The sequence below is a fragment of the Chaetodon trifascialis genome, chromosome 13, assembly GCF_039877785.1.
Source record: "Chaetodon trifascialis isolate fChaTrf1 chromosome 13, fChaTrf1.hap1, whole genome shotgun sequence".
Classification (NCBI taxonomy): domain Eukaryota; kingdom Metazoa; phylum Chordata; class Actinopteri; order Chaetodontiformes; family Chaetodontidae; genus Chaetodon; species Chaetodon trifascialis.
The window spans coordinates 21,527,289-21,546,815 of NC_092068.1; the positions used below are offsets into that span (position 1 = coordinate 21,527,289).

Below are 19,527 nucleotides of genomic sequence, written 5' to 3' on the forward strand. Positions count from 1 at the left end.
CTCTCTTAATCTGAAGTTTCACAAACGTTGAAATTAGATGTAACAACAAGACACTGATCGTTAGCTGACTAGTTTCTGTGGTCAGCCATCTAACCAAGTCTTTTAAATGTTCATTCCAGGAGGGTGACACAATAAATGTAGACGTGACGTGTCCAGGGGCCACGCTGGCCCTCGCCATGATCTACCTCAAGACCAACAACAGGTGAGAAAAGACAAACAACTGACAGATGTTGTTAAGCATGTTGATCCTACTGACCCACTCTCCATTTTATTTTAAGGTGCAAAAACAATAAAAATTAGGTGTTATAATATCCAAGTTATCCAAACATGTGGTACCTCAGAGCCAGTCTAACGCTGAGCAGAACATCCTAACCCGCCCCATGGAAAGTCTCCTCCGTCAATGAGCCCAGTCGTCACATTACGCCACAGTCGACTCCTCCATCGCCCCCCTCTCTGCTTTTGGTCAAGAGGTTCCTGTCTCCGTCATCTGATGCCGTCTCTCTGTTGGTGGAGAGGGTGTGGAAGGAGGGTATTAACACCTCCTTGTCTCTTCCTGGTTCTGTCCACTAGGTCGATTGCTGATTGGTTGAAACCTCCAGACACTTGGTTCCTGCTGGATTTCATCAAGCCAGAGTTTCTGTTGCTGAGGGTTAGTGTCGCACTGTGAGTGAGTGAGTGAGTGAGTGAGTGAGTGAGTGAGTGAGTGAGTGAGTGAGTGAGTGAGTGAGTTCATTGCTGCCACCTTTCCATAATCCGCTGTATCTGTCTGTCTCCTTCCTGTCTCCGTCTTTCCTCTGCACCCTCTCAGACTCTCGCTCGCTGCATTATCATGTGGGATGAAATCCTGCCTAATACTGAGTGGGTCAAGAGTAACATACCCCAGGTGAGAAAATTCACACTTCCACACACACCAACATGACTGAGCTGGCAGGTTTCGGGTGCTGACGCTGCAGACGTGGCAACAAGTCATTATGACTTGTGAAGAATTGCCAGCTGTGAGATTTGGTTCATTTCTGTGAAAGGAGGCAGGTTTAGCTTTTTCATTTCACATATTTGACTGTTACTGTTTTCTATTCTTTTCTCAGATCATGAGGGGGACGTTTGACCCTTCAGAGGACATTAACATGGAGACAATGGCGTGAGTATTTAATATGAATTAAAAACTGGCATTTAATTGTATCATATACATCATTTCTGGGTTAAACCTTGAATTTTTTACCTCTCTTAGCCAAGCCCAAGACTACATAACAGCCGGGGCCTGCATGGCACTGGGCCTACGTTTCGCCGGCTCTGCCAACTCTGACGCCTTTGACTGCCTCTACGAGTTTGCCCGAACCTTCATGAAGATCATGTCCTTCGCTGGTACAGCCGCTGTTGTAAGTGTTTATATAAGTTTCTATGTTTGTGTTCTTTGATCTGATACAAGAACGGCTTTACGAGATCACATCATGACATGCCTGCTTCAACTCAAGACAATGACTTCTTATATTTCTCCTTTCTCTGTCAACGTGTGTCCTGGCTCTCTTAGCAGACAGGTTATTACAACCTGCAGACCGGTCTGTCCATGATTCTGCTGGCTATGTCCATGGTGATGTCCGGCACCGGCAACCTGAAGGTCCTGCAGCTCTGTCGCTTCTTCCACAAGCGAACCGGCGGTGAGATGAACTACGGCTTCCACATGGCTCATCACATGGCTTTGGGCCTGCTATTCCTGGGAGGGGGCAGGTGAGACCTCAGCACACACACATACACACACTGTGCAGGTACTACTGTATGGAGCTGTTTAAACACTGTATTTGGGCTCAAAATCATTAAATATGAGGATATACTGCTTTTTATCTGTTTTTATATAATCGTAAATTCAACGTTCGTCTGCTGGTCCTACAAAAAAAAAAAGCCAAAAACCACAAAAATGTGCAAATTACTCAAACAGGAAACCGTAATTACTTCTACATCTTTGAAAGGGTATTTCAAAACCAAAAAACAGGTACTTTCAGCGAGCTTTTACAATGGTACCACCCACTCTGATCACTCCCCAAGATCATATCGAGCACTGCTGTTTTAAATGAAGGAGTGGAGTGGACACACTTTTCCGTTTATAAAACCCCCTTTTACGCAGTCACACTGAATGTATCTGCTCATTAAAGTCATATTCTCATCTAAATCATTCTGTTTCTCACCCTGAATGTGACCAGAATGCAGAAGGCTGGTGTCTATATTTGAAGCCTCGTGAAAAGAGCCAAACTAAAAGGGGGTTAAAACAAAAGGAGTAAATAAAGCATTTTTGGGGACTGTTTCAGCAGATGAATACAAATCTGGTGCTCTAGGGATGCATTTATGACAGCAGGACGGTGGGCTGACTCAAAATAAACAACAGCATCCATGTTTTGATAATGAAGGAACGTGTCACCGGTGCCACAGTGGTTCACTGATGTGTTTGTGATAGCGTTTAGATGACAGTGGTTTATGGCACAGGGGCAACACAGGCAGTTCTTTGTCAACAGGATCAATTGATTGTTGGTTTTCATAGGAAAATGCCCAAAAGGCCCCTGTGAGCACAGTGTCAGATGGGGTGGAGATTTACGTGCACATAAAATTCTCACAAGCAGATAACATGCAGAAGAAGGTGGGCAGATGAACTTCTTCAGCTCTGAGGGGCCCTTGAGCAAGGCCCTGAGCATCCAGCTGACCCTGGCTGTGTGGTTTCATCTGAAACAGTATGTTCCCAAAAAGCATCCAAACAATATGCAAATATTGCAGAAACGAATGAAAAAGAAAATCCAGTCTCACATACGCACAGTACACTTTGGATTTTGGCTCATGATTCTTTGATGAGGACGCAGAGTTTAATTCTGTTCTGCATGTAGCCTTTCATATGGCACCTGAATTACTGTGCACCAACACACACACACACACACACACACACACACACACACACACACACACACACACACACACACACACACACACACACACACACACACACACACACACACACACACACACACACTAACCAGATTTGGGCCTGTTGTTTCTGGGAAGGACCAGGTACACACACATGGCCTGTGGGTTAGCCACACAAATACACACACAGTCTGTTATGAGTGCTGTCTTGTGCATAATGAATGACATTTATACACACACACACACACACACGCAGTGTTTTTTCAAGGGAAAGAAAAACCCCCACTCTCTCACTACATGTTGCAAATGTTTCTCCACCTACAGCCGAAATCAGATGAACCTTGTTTTTTTTGGACCTGCCAGCTGAAAGCCCACACAGCTGCAGGGACTGAATGTCATGCACCGTAGTGTGTATTATCACCTGTGTGTTGGCGTGGGTCTGCAGAGGTTCATGCCGGTGAGCCGGCTCGTGCCATGTCATTGTTATATTTCCTTCATTCTCGCCCTCCGCTCGTCTGTCATTCAGCCTCTCAATCATTTGCATTGAAACTTTCTATTCGCATTTGGCTTTCAATGTGTTTCATTATCTCTACATCGCTGTCATTCATTTTTTTCTCATTCCTTTTCTCACCTTTGTTTTTCCTCAATACCGCTAATCTCTCGTGTGGCTTTCTCACCCTTCCTCCCACCCTCGCTCTTTTTGTTCACTCAGTTAGTTTCTCTTCCCATTTGTTCGTTTTTTTTAGCAGGAAACTGAAGTGAAAGTTATGTTTTTCCACACAAAGTCACACACGGCGTTCAAGCTAATGATAGCCACAGCATGTAGTCGGCCTGTAACAGTTTACAGGGGGCTTTGGATGTGAGTGCTCTGGTTTCCTCCCAAAACAAACATTTGCATGTGAGATATTATGAATACTTTGTCCTTGACCATAAAAACTGGCTTTACTGGTGTCTGGGCGCTGCCCTCTGGAACAGTCCTGGAACAGTTACTGTGGGTCAAATGTAGAGGACAAACGTCCCCGCAGGGACGAATAAAGCATAAGTTCACACATCTTTTGTGTACAGTGTAAAACAGCTTGAATTTGTATTTTTTCCTCCACGTACTGGAAGGTCATACATGAGAAGTTGAAAATGTTGAGTCCAGTCTGTAAGTGAGTCAGACGAACTGGTCGTTCGCCAGCGATCCTCCTTGTAACGGCTCCATCGTCCGTTACTGTAGCAGAAGTGGATCTAACCGTCAGAGCAGGAAGTTTCTGTTTCTAATGTTGCTGTTAGTCAGTTTGAAAGTTGTGAAGTTGCAGATTTCAGTTTATGGTCAAAGACAGTGTGTGATGTTGTTGATGCCTCGCTGTAGAGCTGCGACTAACAGTGATTTTCATTATCCTGTCAATCAGCTGATGGTTTTCACATCGAAGTGTTGAAGCTGTGATGTCTTCACAGTCCTCGTTTGTCGTACTAATTTTCTATTGATCAGCTTTTTGTTTCAGCTCCGCTTCATCAACCCCTTCCTGGGACCCTCAGGTTGGGAACCGCTCGAACGAAGGAATTGAAACCTTTAGTGAAATTTGCTGATTTGCCAGACTTTCAGTCACACCTTCTGACACCTCCTTCTTCCTAACTGCTCTCTAAAAGTGTAGCAGGAGAATTTTTTTTCAGTGTGGTATTACTGATTTAGCTTTTTGTGGACATGAAGAAACCACCAAAAGATGGAGATTGTTTGGAAGGATTCTTACTGAACTCCATTTAGCTGCTTTAAATCCAAGAGTTTAAAGCTCAATTTGATACTGATACCAGAAATTAGTCAAGCTTTGTGTCCTATAAATAGTTTTGAAACAACTGTTGATTGAAATCCTCAAAATTTTTGGAGCTGTTGGATACTAGCACATTGTTCATTGGTTAAGTGCTCCTCATTCCCCCATGCTGGAGAATCTGAACCAGATTGTCTCTAAAATATGCCTAAACACACTGTGAGTCTCTATTTTAGGCTGTTTGAATTGTAAACTTGTGGGAAAAGAATGTAATGCTCAGTGTGGCTGAGGCTCTTAAACGTGCCAAATGTGCCCCAAGCAGCCATTTAATTGAAGAGCAACATCCTTTACCTCAGCGCTCTCACAAGTAACCTTCCATGTACAAGCAGCCTTTATTTTCTGACCCAGCTTTATTGTAATGACTCCATTAGTCAAAGTACACACTTGACTGCCAGCTATTATGTTTAAGAGGCTCTGAAGTGGCCTGTGATGACGTTAACCAGCACACACCTGGTTTATAAAAAGGTGTTTATTTTGGAGCAGTGCGTCTTTCAGAACTTGTGCAATACTTACAGTGCATTGTGTTTTGTCATGAGCACTGTAATTTTGTTATTTTTATTCTGCCAAGTATACTTCACATAGCCATCAACCGTGCGGGTTGTGTTTTCGTTCCGACAGTTGCGACAAGTGGACGCAGAGGATTGTGTTTTCAGCATTTGTGATGTTGTTGGGTGTTGTCTTGTGTTAGGTACACCCTGAGCACCTCCAATTCAGCCATCGCTGCTCTGCTGTGCGCCCTGTACCCGCACTTCCCCGCTCACAGCACTGACAACCGGTGAGCCCAACACACACACACACACACACACACACACACACACACACTATGATAACAAGACCTTGTCTACAAAACGCCCGTGTTCGTTAAGCTCCAATGCTGACAAGTCTCTTATCCAACATTTCCCCTGACCCTCGTTGAAAACATGCAGGTATCATTGAGCCACAGCTGACGGTTAAAACTGACGTCGCCATCACCTGATCGCAGTGCTTTAAATACAGGAGAGTTCCAGCTAAACCTCTTCTGCAATTAAATCAATATTTTGAGATCATTAATGTCCGAATAGTTCCGAATCAGGACCTCCATTGTTCAGATCAAGCACTTTGTGAAAAATCAGGTGTAAAAGTCAGTGTGCAGGGTGATGCACCCGGCCTGTTTAACCTCCTATGACCTGGTGTCCACATATGTGAACATCACATTTTGGGTTGTCACAATACTAAATTTTGCAAGGGCCTGATGTCCCTATATATACTGAAAATTCTTTGTTTTTACACTCATCAGGTCCCAATCAGCCCAAATAGCAAAGAGAAATTAAAAATGTATGCCATGCAAAAGTTTGGGTCTTAGGGGCTAATGGCAGTTAACAAAAAGCTCATTTGAAGTTAAACCAAATAAACAATAGATGTAAAATGGTATCCTACTGTGATTAAATTCTGTGTGCTGATGTTGCTGCAGCTACCACCTGCAGGCCCTGCGGCACCTGGCTGTGCTGGCTGCGGAGCCGCGCCTGCTGGTCCCTGTGGACGTGGACTCCCTGAAGCCCTGCTACGCCCTCTTAGAGGTCACCTACAAGGTAAGCTTGTGACGGCCGGGCAGGCTGGCACAGGTAGCCACAACCCTGCGAAGGAGGGCGAAGCTCCCGTCGCTCATGAGCTGCCCTTCCCTTGAGCAAGGCATTTGTCTCAACACTGCCTTAGTGGAGGTTTTGTAGTTTGTCTTTAAAATGATGTCACAAAGAGGAAACGTCCTTATTTTATACAGCGTCTTAACTTCTTTCACTTGCGTTTCACTTGCAAAAACATCTATACAGACATGACTTGTGATATACAGTATGTACAGTTCATTTTGAGGCGCAGGAAAACACGCCTGTTTATCAGACTAATATGTTCTGCTTTCAGTCAGCGTCACTGCTGTCGGCCACACCGCACGCTCGACCTCACAGTTCACACTTGTAATTTGTGCAGCTTGCTCTCACCATTCAAGCAGAGCCAGCTCTCTGCTCCCAGCCGGATGAATGAAGCTCCCCTTTATTAGAAGTACTTCAAAAAATGTTAATTATAAAAACATACAACTCTCTGCCGCTGTAATAACAGCTACACTGGTTGCATCTCGTTCATATTCACATACAGTTAAAGAGCAGTACTGAAATATTGCTTGTTGCTAATTGTTTATAGATCCCCATTTGCTTCTGCTGATGCGGTTGCTTGATAAGAGCAACAGTTCTGAAGAAGAGAAGAAGAAGAATCCTCCCATTGTACATGCAACCTCCAGTTTTTAAAGGCAATTATGCAAAAAGGGCCAGATGCAACTCTGACTCGTGTCTGTCCTCCTGTTCTGTTTCTTCTCTTCCTTTTCTCACTTTTTAGTAACTTTGCGTTACACCCCTATTAGTGACCAAACCATCAACCTTACAGGACATCAGCTGCCTATCTCCAGCTCCATAAAGGCTAAAAGAAATGGTTTACAACATAATTGTAAGTCAGATGGAGCTTTTGACGCACTCGGCGGTGGCGTTGTCGGTGCGGTTCAGTCCGCGGCGGCTCAGACGCTGTTTTGTGACCTTGCACAAGACTACAGTGTGTCCATTCAGTTCAGCCACAGTTATGTCATTTGGATGATGTGCGCTCATGTGACAGGAAGCAGACACAGACAGTCAGCTGGTCCTGATGCCCCACTTTTCATTTTTAGAGACACTTTTAAGAAAACAGTCGTTCATTATGATGTTCAACCAGACAATTTGATGCTTATGTGAGAATAACTTGATGTTTTTCTAGTGCTCCATATTTACGCAGCTATTATCTTCCTCCACTCTGTCTGGAGTGCCTCAGCATTTTCAAACATGAAAATGCGTCCGACAGCCATTGCTGCAGCACTGAAGTTGAGTCTGCAGATGCAGTAAATAGCTCCTGAATTACAGGAGCAGTCATTTCTAAATCTCCCTCCTTGAGGTTTCGTTGCAGCTCTGTATAGATTTGGCCGGTTCAGACAGTCTTGCTTTTTTCTCCAGTTGTCTGAAGCACTGTGAGGCTGCATTTAGTATTTTGATTTCAGGTCTTACCGATTTAGCAAGGAGTCATTTGAAAGAGGAGTTATGCTTTTCCAAATTCTTCTTCTGTGAAAACCAGACCATTGTGGCTGCGTGCTAAATATGCAAACTGTGTAGAAAAACTCTAAGTGGAAATGTGCCCATCCAATGGGAGGGTAGGTGGTAGAGGTTTATAGATGTGGGATGGCTTGTGAGTGGAAGTTTGCAAATTTAAATCACCTGGAAAAACCGTGTAGAGGAACGTTGAGGAGAAGCACGTCAGTTTCCTGCAACAACTAAAGCACTCAAGCTCTTTAGATTTAAAGCATTAAGGGAAATGCACACAGACTGACGCATGTCATAACACCCACACCCGTTGTTGCCTCTCTGGGCCCAGCACACTGTTGGCGTCTTTACATGTGTCACTATGCGTTGATGTGCGTCATCTCTTCAGGACACACCGCTGTCTTGTATCCCACCGTTAATGCGCATCAGCTGTGTGGAGAAACATCAACTATATCACATTTGCTCCCTGCATAGCTTCTGTTCTGAATAAGGTTTGCATTAAATCATGTGTCTCTCTGTAATGCAGCTGATGTGTGTCACGCTTTACTGAAAGCATCCACGATTCGACAGATAGAAGAGGAATGAGGGACAGAGATATGCAGCAGAGGTCCCTCAAACTGAGCGTGGGGATGTTGCAGGGCAGCCCACCACGGTGGATTAAAGCTGCCAAAATTCTGTATTTCCACACATTAAGGATGATAGAAGGATATAAATGGGGGACATTACCCACTGTGAGGACCACCTCTTATGGCATTCCTCACTTCAATTTAATTCACAGCAGAAAGCTCAGCTCGACGCTGTGAGCATCATCAGCGATTAGCCTTAGCAGACTAAGGCTCAGAGACCGTTAACCTCAAAATGAAATTGACTGCATGAATTCTGTCAACCTTTGCGCCGTGTCAGTCTTTGGCATTCTGCATGTGTCACTTCTCGGTAACATTATGTGTAAATACAGGAAGCTGTTTCATTGCTTAATGAGAAATACCCAGAGTGTTGCTCATATACAGTAGCAATGTAGCATGCAGCAATACTGAGAATGACTCCACTTCAGTGCAGCTGTAAGGTGTCGACAGATCTTACAATTTAAGCTGTGGGAGCGTAAAACTGTGCATATGTGACTCTTTGTTCTCGTGTATGTTGTAATGACGGCATTTCTTGTTGTTTCAGGAGACCAAGTGGTACGACGAGACGACCGTGGAACTGATGGCTCCCACCATGCTTCCTGAGCTGCACCTTCTCAAGCGGGTAAAGCCTGAGAACAACGGCTCACAGCTTCTGGACTTTGCAGTCCAGTGGAAAGTAGACTGCTCAGTGTGTGGCGCCTTCTCTGATGAGGATTACTTACTGTATCAGTTGACCCTCCTCAGAATGGCAGCTGTCCAATCATTGCTTCGCAAATCTAACTAGGCTCCGCCCTGTCAAGCTTTGCATTTCTCTCCATGTTGATGCGTTTTGCATGAGGCTCTAAGAAGAATGAAGCTCGGTCTCAAGACTTCGCAGGGTTCAGTCTTTGACCACAAGGGCAAATGTTAGCATGTCTGGCTAACTAGTTTTGAAACCAAGCCTTATGTCCAAAGGCAGCTGACATGTTATTAGCTTTTTACCTTTAAGCCAGGGTTTAGGCGGGGCTTAGCAGAGGGTCAGTTCCTCATGGCAACCTTTGTGCATATGTCAAGCACACCCTGATATCTTCAGCCTTTTATATTTGTGATTTGTATTCATTTATTTATTGCAGGTAAAGGTGAAGGGGCCTCGATACTGGGAACTGTCCGTGGACCTCAGCAAAGAAACACAGCATCTAAAGTAAGAAATGAAGGAAGTTACAGTAAACATCATCTGTTTAAAACTCAAGCAGAAGTTTTACAGGCAATCACTCAAATGAAACCACTAAATACAGAGTGCGCATCCATCAGAGTGCCACAGATCGATTAGTGGAATCCAGAGGGAAGCTCTGATCTCAAGTACTGATTTGGTCGACTGATTTTAAAAGATCTGTCCGTGTGTTTCCCTCAGGTCCATCCTGTCCAGAGATGGCGTGTTGTATGTGAAACTACGGGCCGGCCAGCTGCCCTACAAAGATGACCCGCAAGGCTGGAAGAGCCTGCTGGCCTCCACCGTCAACCACCGCAACTCTGGAGTCAGAGCCTTCAAGGTAAAGACATGGAGATCCCTCACGATGTCATTAGTCCATGCAGGTTCTTTGAGCGAACGTACGGACTGAACCCTTCAAATTTCCGCCTTTCTTTATTTGCTCAGATTTCCTCTGAAGCTTTCTGCACCAATAACAGACTATAAATAGAGGCGGGTGGAATTGAATTGACCTCCTCCCCTGTGGCTGGTTGTGTCCAGTCTTGGCAGGTTGTCACTGCGGGTTCGGCAGGCAGCTGTGTGGTTGACAGACTATTAGTGGTTCCCTGATGGCCTCAATGTACGCTGTCAATACACCTGCAGGTCCGGAGGGGAAAAAAACACAAAACGCGTCACCTGACCTCACTGTCCTTCCTCCCCTTTATCTTTTTCTTCTTCTTCCTTCTCTCGACCTCAGTACCCTTTTCTTCCATTCCTCCCACTGACGCTGTTCTGACTGCCCTCTTTGGCCTTCCATTGCGTGTCAGCGAGTTCATGTAAATCATTTTAGTTTCCTCGTGTTTCTGCAGCCTGAAGCCATCTCTACGTTCACCTCAGAGCCCGCCCTGGTCTCCTTTGCCGAGTTCTTCTGTAAACCATCAGAAGGAATGAAACACGTGAGTTTAACGCGTAGAAACTGATGTGGTTTGACCCTGAAAGCAGTTTTACTGCTTAACTGCATGACCTTGCATCCGCTTGACTGTCCTGAGAGAAGCTGTGGCTGCTTTGACCGATCAGCAGCGATGTGAGTCGTTTGCTCCACCATTCGTCATCCCAGCTCAAAGAATGCTACCTCAGCGATTTCCAGGCCACTGCTTGAGTTTGAATCAGTACTTATTAACAAAAGAAAACCTAAAGCATCGCTCAGTTTACATACTCTCCAGGATTGTGTTCTACCAAATCTATCCCCAAGTTAATATGTAAAACAAAACTCTGAGTTCTTAGCAACTGCTAGCTAGTTTCAAAGCAATGATTCACAAACTCAGTTGCACCACTGCAGCTTAAGGAATGTCTTTGCCCGTGAGGACGTGAGTGATGTGTAAATCAGTTGCTAGGAAACATCTGTCGCTCCGTCCAATAGAAAGCAGTCATCTGTGTGAAGAAGTCACCGTAGCGTCACAAGCTATGACATAATTTGCAAATACAACAGCATCATTTACTGTATGCATGCAAACATGGAGAAGTTGTTCTGGAGTTCATGTGAGAGAGAAACCAAACCAAAGTATTGGTCAAATATCAACTATATTGCATTATTCGTTTTTTTACCCTCCATTCTTAATGGGCTATTTGCAAGCTAGTTAGCATTAGCATTGACAGGTTGTTCTTGTTATGGTTAAATGTACTTTGTGTGGTGCTGCTATAACTAAACTCAGTTTGAATTAACAGCTGGTGCATCTGGCTCATTGTTCCTCTCGTTCTGAGTTTACTGACAGGAAAACTGAGGGGAGTTTGGTAAATTTTCTCATTTTCTGAGCGTGTCAGTGAATTTAACTATGTAGATGTCTTGTATTTTACAGCCACATTCATGGCATTTTATGATCAGTCCCACTGGAGCGCAAACAAAACTGTTCTCCCCTTTAGAATAACCTCAACAAACCAGGAAGGAGTAAAGTTTTTCGCTCCTGGAGGTGATCTGACTTTAACAATGGAAAGTCGTGAAAAGGTCATTGAACATTTTATCAGAGCCACAGTGGAAACTGAGCGCTAATTCAATAACACTTTGCTCAGCATTGGTTTTGAGTTAATGTGTGGTTGATCTGGCTATGGCTGCAGAAACTCTCCGCTCTGTTGAAGCTCAGTTCCTCCCAGCCAGCTCGTCTAACGAGGGAAAACAGCCAGACATGTTTGTTGTTTTTTGTCAAAACCAAAATGAGCATATTTTAATGCACCGTGCATCCTGCTAGTGCTGTTCATCCTGAATCAGGTTTTCTTCAGGATGTTTATAAGCATCCTCATATCCAGGATTGTTTTGAATATTGCATTTAGTCAAAAGTCAGAAAACTGTGAGCACAAACAGCAAAGAAGAAGAGTTGTGTGCTTCATCTGTCCTGGCTAAAATCATCATACACCACAGGAGGAATCTTCAAGGCTTTTATCATGTATCAGGTATTAATAAATGATGATTTAGCTCTCCTGATATATATAATATGCATGCAAACACAATGAATCTTAATCTGTAATTGATTCAATGCAGACTGTAATTAAGACCTTACATTACAGAGACCTTACATTACAGAAACACTACTACTACTACTGACCAGACGTCCTGTCTGTGTTTCTATAGGTCTGCGTAACAGATTATCTGACATGAGCTGGCGCCTTGACACATGTGCCTGGCTAACGAGTTTCCACGGTTCAGCTGCGTGTGAGGTCCTGATAGGGATCTTGTGAGAAAGACGTTGAACCGTGACTTTGACTCACAATGCCCAAAACAGATTTGTAAACTAGATTAAATGTGTGTTCTGATGTGTCGCCGCCTTAAGTCCCTTTGAAACGTGACTTAAAATCTCAGGTTTTTCCTCAATGAAATTAAAGGGAGACTCCCCTGAGGTGTTATTTACAGTCAGCTAGTCTGCTTCTTCTGGCCTGTGTGGGCGATGTTTGATCAGATTTGACCGACAGTGGCCCGCCAACATAAGCAAACAGTCCAGCGTCATCAGACTTTTATTATGATTAAAATAGCTAAATCCTGTTTCGCGGACAGATGGGTGCGACATCGCTGAGTTCCGCCCCCTACAAACCAATGAAAACAGCAATGGGGGAAAAAAAGAAATCCAGAAATTTCTCAGGTGTCATATCCAAAACAGGGACTTTGTGTTCATGAAGGATCCCATCGCTCATAGTGGGAAGCTGATTGAGGCCTTTAAGCGTAGCACATTAAGAACAGACACGAGATGTTTCCATGCAGCGTTAAGTACAAGACAACTTTATATGTAGAGCACGTCACACACACTTTCCTTTAAAGACTTAAATTACATTGCATAGATTGTTGTGACCAATGCCCAATCTGCTTGTTAATCACTTGACTCCAATTTTCTGAGTAAAGAGGCTGCTCCATCACAGCTCCGGGTTAATTAGTTGGATTGCACAACGGTCACTGGTTTCAGCATGTGCAGGGAAATGGAAGAAAATTCATTTTTGTGTAGCGTAACGCTGTGTAATTGAATTCAACGACATGGCAAATTTTAGAGAGTTTCTGTCATGTATAAACCAAGCTGTTTGTGTTTTGAACACTCCTTCACTCGCTGTGCTGTGCTTGCAGAGAGAGGACACTCTGGTGTTGTTCTCGGCCATGCTGTACGAATGTGTGACGCAGGAGTGTCCAGAGATGCTGCCCACGTATATTGCTATCGAGCAGGTAACGCACACACACGCACGCACAGAGGTGCGTGCTCATGCTGTTGAATTGGTCCTCGTGACTCACAGCTGTTTCGCTCTTTGCAGTGTATTAAACAAGCAACAGTAATGAAAAATGGCTGAAAACTAAGTGTTCAGTGCTCGCTCTGATTGGTTTCCTGCCTCAAGTTTCAGTCTCCAAATTGATTTTCTGAAACCAACAGCTATCTGTAAGTTTGGAAATCAATTTAAAAACTTATTTGTGTGCAAATTGTAGATAATGGCAGAGAGTTTTTCCCCCATGAACATTAGTTAGGCAAAGTATATTGAGTCTGATGGTTCTGCTTGCTGCACCTTTTTAATATGTACTGACATATCAGATATCCTCCTGTCTGTGAACATGATGTTTCTGGACTTAGCATTACTGAACTTACTTTCACAAACACCAAAATACAGGTATTACATGACTAAAGGTGGATTTATTATGGATACTTGTGGGGGTTGCAGAAGACACACACGCAGATCTCAACAATACGTAGTGTTAATGCTACATGCACTGTATTTATGTAGCACCAGTAGGCCACCTGCTCAGTACAAGCTTTCAGCCCTTCACTCTCACCCCGATGGCGCAGCATCAGGGGCAAGGACTTCAGTATCTTGCTCAAGGATGCTTTGATATTTAGGCCGCCGAGTCCCAGCCGCCTGCACGGCTGAGCGAGCAGTTTGTTGGGAAGTTAAACAGATCTAAAATCGTCCCCAAGTCATCATCGAATCAACTTTTCCTTTGCTGAAGGCCTGTCTGACATTGAAATGTAATGGAAAGCTGAAGTCACTGGCAGATAAAAGCCCACTGCCCATGTGAAGGTATTTTAACCCGTGTCGTCTCCGCCGTCCCTCAGGCGGTTGGTGCTCTGCGTCGGGGCGACCTGCAGCAGACCTTCCCTCTGTGGCAGATGCGTCTGGTGGTGGAGCTGTGGGACAGCAGGGGGCTGCAGGGTCCCGCTAACCATCACAACGCCCTGCTGACCTCCGAGTTTCTGATCGTCATGAAGAACATGGTGGACGTAGCGCTGGACGGCTGGCTCAAAGGTGAGGATGGATGGATGGATGGATGGATGGAGGGAGGGATGGAGGGAGGGAGGGAGGGAGGGAGGAGTGCGTGAGCGAATTAAGAAGGCTTGGATAGATACATAGAGCTTTAATAACTCAAACAGTTGAAGAGAATTGTTTATTTGTACACGAAACAGCAAATGAAATTGAATAGACGCTGTAGAGAATATACTTAAATCACACATGATACACTTGTTAAGTGTCACATGGTGATATCGAAGGGTCAAATCTGACACTGGACTATAAATGAGAACCTGCCCCGACACGTATCTACACGTATCTATCTTAGCCCCGTTCACCAGGTTTAAATCCAGCTTAAAGACAGTGTTGTGAGTCATCTGGGAAACAGAATTAACAGCACATCATATGACCCTGAGCCAGCGAGGTCAGCTCATATTTCCCGCTGTCTGTCCGATGCCTGCATGTTAACAAGCCTGACATTAAGCCGCTCAGTTATTCCAGCGTAGCCTCTCGTTTAATGATGAATTTGAATCTGATGGAGAGATAGCGGCTGTTTACGTGTGCACCGTGTTTACACAGAGACTGAACACGTTAAAGACGCATCTCCCATGAGACGTAAAGTTCATTTTGCTCTGTTTAGCAGCCGTGTGAGAGGTTGACTGTCACATACTGGATGTGTTTCAGCTTGTTGTTCAGTCGGCCCGGCTGTGTGTACACAAACACACATTCCACCACAGCACACACTCACACAGTTACTGTAATACACTGAGAGGCGTGGGAACCAGGTGAAGTGGTTGGACGACACCGATCGCGTAAACAGTCCAAACATGCCTTCATCTTCATGTTACAGGAAGCTTGTTTGGCTCTGGCAGACGTTTCAAAGGAAAACCAAGCCAGCCTGACTTCAAGCATCAGGAATGTTGCTGTTCTGTTGAACTCACCCATGAATGAAATGTGTGTCGAGACCTTTCCTTTTTTATTTGTCATGATTCGTGTTTCTGCTCCTCTGCTCTCAGTGCCTTTATGTACTGAACGTGTACCTGAAGTTAGAAAGATTTGCTTGTGATCAGGGTATTCTTGCAATTTCACGAAATGGAAAGGTCGCATTACAGAGATGCAGCAGCATGATTTGCATGTGTGTAACATTGTTCAACACAGTCATTGTATATCAGACATTGTTCATATATCTGTGAGCAGGTTTCATGCCCAAAATAATGAGAAATATGAATACTAGGACACACCTGCTCGCAAAGTGTCATCGGAGCAGAGACGTACTGTGACAGACATAAAGAAGGGAAGGTTTGGCTTGATGCTAGATGCTGAAAATGACTTTCTATTGCGATGAGGGAGCATATGAGAGGCGAGCAAGGGGACATAAGAGTCATGGAGAGAGCAGGTGACAAGCACTGACGATGATGATGATGATGTGGTGAACAGAATATTCATTTTGCATCAGTGGACGTGTCCCATCAGAATGAATCCGTTCGTGCGACTGGTTCTTGCATTGTTCCTCAAATCATCAAGCCTTGTGATTAAGATGAACATCTGCAGCTGTTTGTGCAGCAGCAGACACATTTGATCAAATGTTTTGCTCACAGCCCGTCAGCACTTTCCTGTCTGCTCTCTGATTCAGTCAGAAAGAAGGCGGCCAGCTTTGGGTCCTGAGTTTTGTTAAGTTTTGTATGCGGGTAAATTGGCTTGTATTTGTTGCAAAAGGTAAAAGTAATACATCTATTTAAAAGACAGCTGCAGGCACACCTGTGATACAACAAAAAACAAATTAAAAATCCTTTTTGTGTATTTTCTCTCATAGACAACAGCTCAGTGTTGAGGTCCTACATGAGGGGCGAGGCCCTCCCTAAGGACGCCCAGTCCACTGTGTTGGCCTGCTTCCTGGTGTACCGCTCCATCCCCTGCCTGAGGAACACACACACACACCTGGAGGGTAAAACAAACACCTGTTCTCATTGGACAGGGTGGCTTCACCTGTGTAAACTAATATTTGCATGTAAACACTCAGTATGCTGCTCAAACACACAGCAGCAGGAATATAATGCAACGTTCTACCTCTACTTCATCACACTTCAGATGGCGCTGCTTGTGTTTATATGTCCACTACAGTTGCTTGTTCCTTTTCAGATTTTATATTAAAAACACATTCTGCATTCTTGAGGATGGGTGCGTAGGAAGCGCTCCCCGTCTCAGGCGTCAGATGTCTGTGAGCTGTAAACACTTCCAACAAAGAGACGTTTGCTCTCTAAACTTCTCACATGGTTTCCTGTGAAAACCGTTTGAAGCTCACAGATAAAATGTTTCACAAAAAAAGCAAAGATTAGAGAAACATCCCGAATGAATGATCTTGTTTCCTACACCACTCACTGCCTCATGATCCCTCACATTTATCTTGTGACTGTCATAGGAGGCCTGACAAAATGACCTCACTGTAGTCAAAAGCTGCTCCACCTAGCAGCTACAACAGGAAGAAGCTATTTACACAGTGTTGTCAAATATTGGCTTCAGGGGACATTTTACTGCAAAGCAAGAACTTCCATGTTTGACACTTTAGACATATTTTGTCATGGAGTAGTTTTACATTTGATGTACTCGCACTTAAACTTAAGCAAAGGATTTGAGTACTTCTTCCCCCACTGGACCTCCTTTCATCAGATTACATAAGTGAGTGTCCTTTAGCGAAGCCCCGTCCACACATCCTGAAGCTCTGTCCTCGCTCCCCGCAGGCTGCGGCTCGCTCGGGGATCTGCTGTCGCGCAGCAGCCGGCTGGGCATTCCTCTCAGAGACCTGCTGAGGCTGCTACCTCTCCTGCTGGGCTCTGCATCCGGACCACAGACGCTGCAGGGCTTCCCTCTGCAACCATTTTGAACCTGATACTTGTCAAGTGGCGAGTAACCTCTGACAGACGCAGTTCATAGCCTTACGTTCTCACTGCGAGCACAGGTAGGACAGATAACTGACTTCTGCCTGTGACACCTGTGGGTGTGTGCAGCAGGTGGGACACCAGAGCTGCCCTGCCCATGAGAAGAACTGTTTGGAAAATACAGACTTTGTTTCCTTCTCAGCCACTAGACAATGGAATAACTAATATTATAGCTTTGTAATATAATGTTTCTATTTAGATTGTTTTTGTTTACAGCATAAAGAAAGTTTGGCTGCAGTAACGATGCAGTACACGTGCCAATTTTGTGGTACGACAAATTCATAATTTTGATGGACGCCACTTGCTCAAAAGTCCTGATGCAGACGAATTTTCAGGAGGGACCGGTTTGGTTGTAGTTGTGCGAGTGTCCCTGCTGCCTGTATCAGACCAGATACGAAGACAAAGAGAAGACATAAATGGAAAAGTCCCTGCACGCTTCATGAATACTGTGGTTTATTCTGTCTCAATATTTCCCCGTGAGGCTCCTCAGCTCTTATGGTGCTCAACATGTCAACTGCCTTTATCGTTTCCTCTTTTGTTTTTGATGTCCGTCATGTCGAAGGAACGCTTTCAGAAGGCATCTGCATTTGTGAGGCCGGCTGAGCTCCTGCTGCTCATCAAACCGCGAAGTGAACTGAGCTTGATTTTCAGTTTGTCTGCAGTCTCTGATTAGCTGAAACGGGTCAGCCCTCTTACGCCTCTGTCCGTCATGTCTGCAGATCTACGCTGCATCGCTTTGGTCAAGACTTTTTTGAAGTGAGTCAAGGATCAAAACAGGCTGTGGGTTTTTTTTTCTTTTTTCCAGGTGGTTCCCCACATGAATGGAGTCCCCTAATCCTCCAGTGGTATTTTTGTTATAGAACAATGTCCTCCGCAGATAATGCTGAATTTACTCATCTTTTGCACTTACTTGGCTTTCAGTTTAGCTTGTGTTTTTGTCTCTTTACGCTTCAATAAACCAAATAATGCCTTCAAATTGCTCTGTGAATCTCTGGAACTGTGATCATGTGACACGGCCTGTGATCGAGGCTTCTGCTTATTGATTCCTGATCGAGTTCAGTCGAGCTGGCTGTAGCAACAGCTGTTGTCAACTAAAATGGAAGAAATGATAGAATATTTATTGGTGTACTTACTGTAGTCAAAGAAAAATCTGCTGAGCCTGCCTGCATGCCGCTAATGTTGTTATAACACGGGATATTTACCCTCGTCAACAGGTGTGCAGGGCAGCAGAGGCACGTGGCATTCCTGGAAGGAAGGTGTGTCAGCATATTTCTGGTCTTTCCACCTTTACTTGAAATGATCATTTTACAGACATTACAACTCGCACTGTTGTCCTCTTCGTGAAATGAAACCACGCTTTGGATCATTTCTTCCTCTCTGAGTCCTTGATGCACGTTTCCAGCAGCATGGATGGAGGCATGCGATTCTGATGGACCGGACGGTTTGGAACCAGCTCCTCCGGTTCTTGATTTGCATCCCTAACCTTTTGCAAAGAGACAATAAGATTCATTCAGAGAAATACAAGAAACCATTTATTTGAGATTAAAAACAGGCACTTCCTTTTTTCTTGATATGGAAAACAACCTGGTTGGACACTTTACGACAGGGCAGCAATAAGTTTTACTAATGTCGCCTGATATTGTGCAGGTATTTCAACAAGAGTGCTAATCTGACCATTTGCCACCAGGCAAAGTAAAGAAAGTAAAAGTCACAGAAACACTGAGCAGCTGTGCACGCCAGCACACAGCTAACAGCAACGTGTCCACAGTCGCTGAGGAAATCCAGTGTTGTCCACAGCGTCAGGGTGTTTTCTTGAACAAATTCACACACCTCTGCGCTGCTGCTGATTTTCTCATTTCGCATGTCAACATTGTGTTTAGGCAACAACTTAGAAACCCAGGACTGTGGGACTTTCCTGCCAAATGGCGCTCCTATCTGATGGTGGAAATCCCAGATCGCCACCAGAATCGATTCGACCACTTCTTGTGCTGATGTTTATCCGTTGCACCAAATTTTGAAGAGTCAAACCTGTAGAGCTTTGCTAGGTGAGGTGACAGGGACAGGTGGCGATCTGTGAGCAACAGGAAGTTAACTCATTATTGTAGTTTGGCCTGCTTATCAACGCGCAGATGGGCTGTGACACAGCTAATGGAAACAAATAAGGCAGCTACATTAAAACCTCAGTTGGGATTTTGAATGAGGGGGGTCCCACAGTGTCACCGTTGGAAACCCCTGCCTCAGCTTTTAAAATTGTCTTTC

At 44.6% G+C, this 19,527-nt stretch overlaps 1 protein-coding gene across 2 annotated transcripts in view; it reads left to right on the plus strand.

Annotated features, from left to right (window-relative positions):
• Positions 1 to 17,701, plus strand: part of anapc1 (anaphase promoting complex subunit 1) — a 46,881-nt gene extending 29,180 nt beyond the window's left edge. Inside the window, exons 38-53 of one of the 2 annotated variants that reach the window (XM_070977947.1) lie at positions 120 to 202; positions 571 to 649; positions 809 to 883; positions 1,086 to 1,138; positions 1,229 to 1,376; positions 1,529 to 1,725; positions 5,401 to 5,487; positions 6,163 to 6,280; positions 8,966 to 9,043; positions 9,534 to 9,601; positions 9,812 to 9,950; positions 10,456 to 10,542; positions 13,188 to 13,283; positions 14,161 to 14,350; positions 16,146 to 16,277; positions 17,071 to 17,701. In XM_070977947.1, the coding sequence (XP_070834048.1) occupies positions 120 to 202; positions 571 to 649; positions 809 to 883; positions 1,086 to 1,138; positions 1,229 to 1,376; positions 1,529 to 1,725; positions 5,401 to 5,487; positions 6,163 to 6,280; positions 8,966 to 9,043; positions 9,534 to 9,601; positions 9,812 to 9,950; positions 10,456 to 10,542; positions 13,188 to 13,283; positions 14,161 to 14,350; positions 16,146 to 16,277; positions 17,071 to 17,213 (1,773 nt within the window). In that variant the 3' untranslated portion in view covers positions 17,214 to 17,701. The remainder of the gene's footprint in view (positions 1 to 119; positions 203 to 570; positions 650 to 808; positions 884 to 1,085; positions 1,139 to 1,228; positions 1,377 to 1,528; positions 1,726 to 5,400; positions 5,488 to 6,162; positions 6,281 to 8,965; positions 9,044 to 9,533; positions 9,602 to 9,811; positions 9,951 to 10,455; positions 10,543 to 13,187; positions 13,284 to 14,160; positions 14,351 to 16,145; positions 16,278 to 17,070) is intronic. The other variant, XM_070977949.1, reaches the window with a different exon arrangement.
• The last annotated feature ends 1,826 nt before the right edge of the window (positions 17,702 to 19,527 follow it).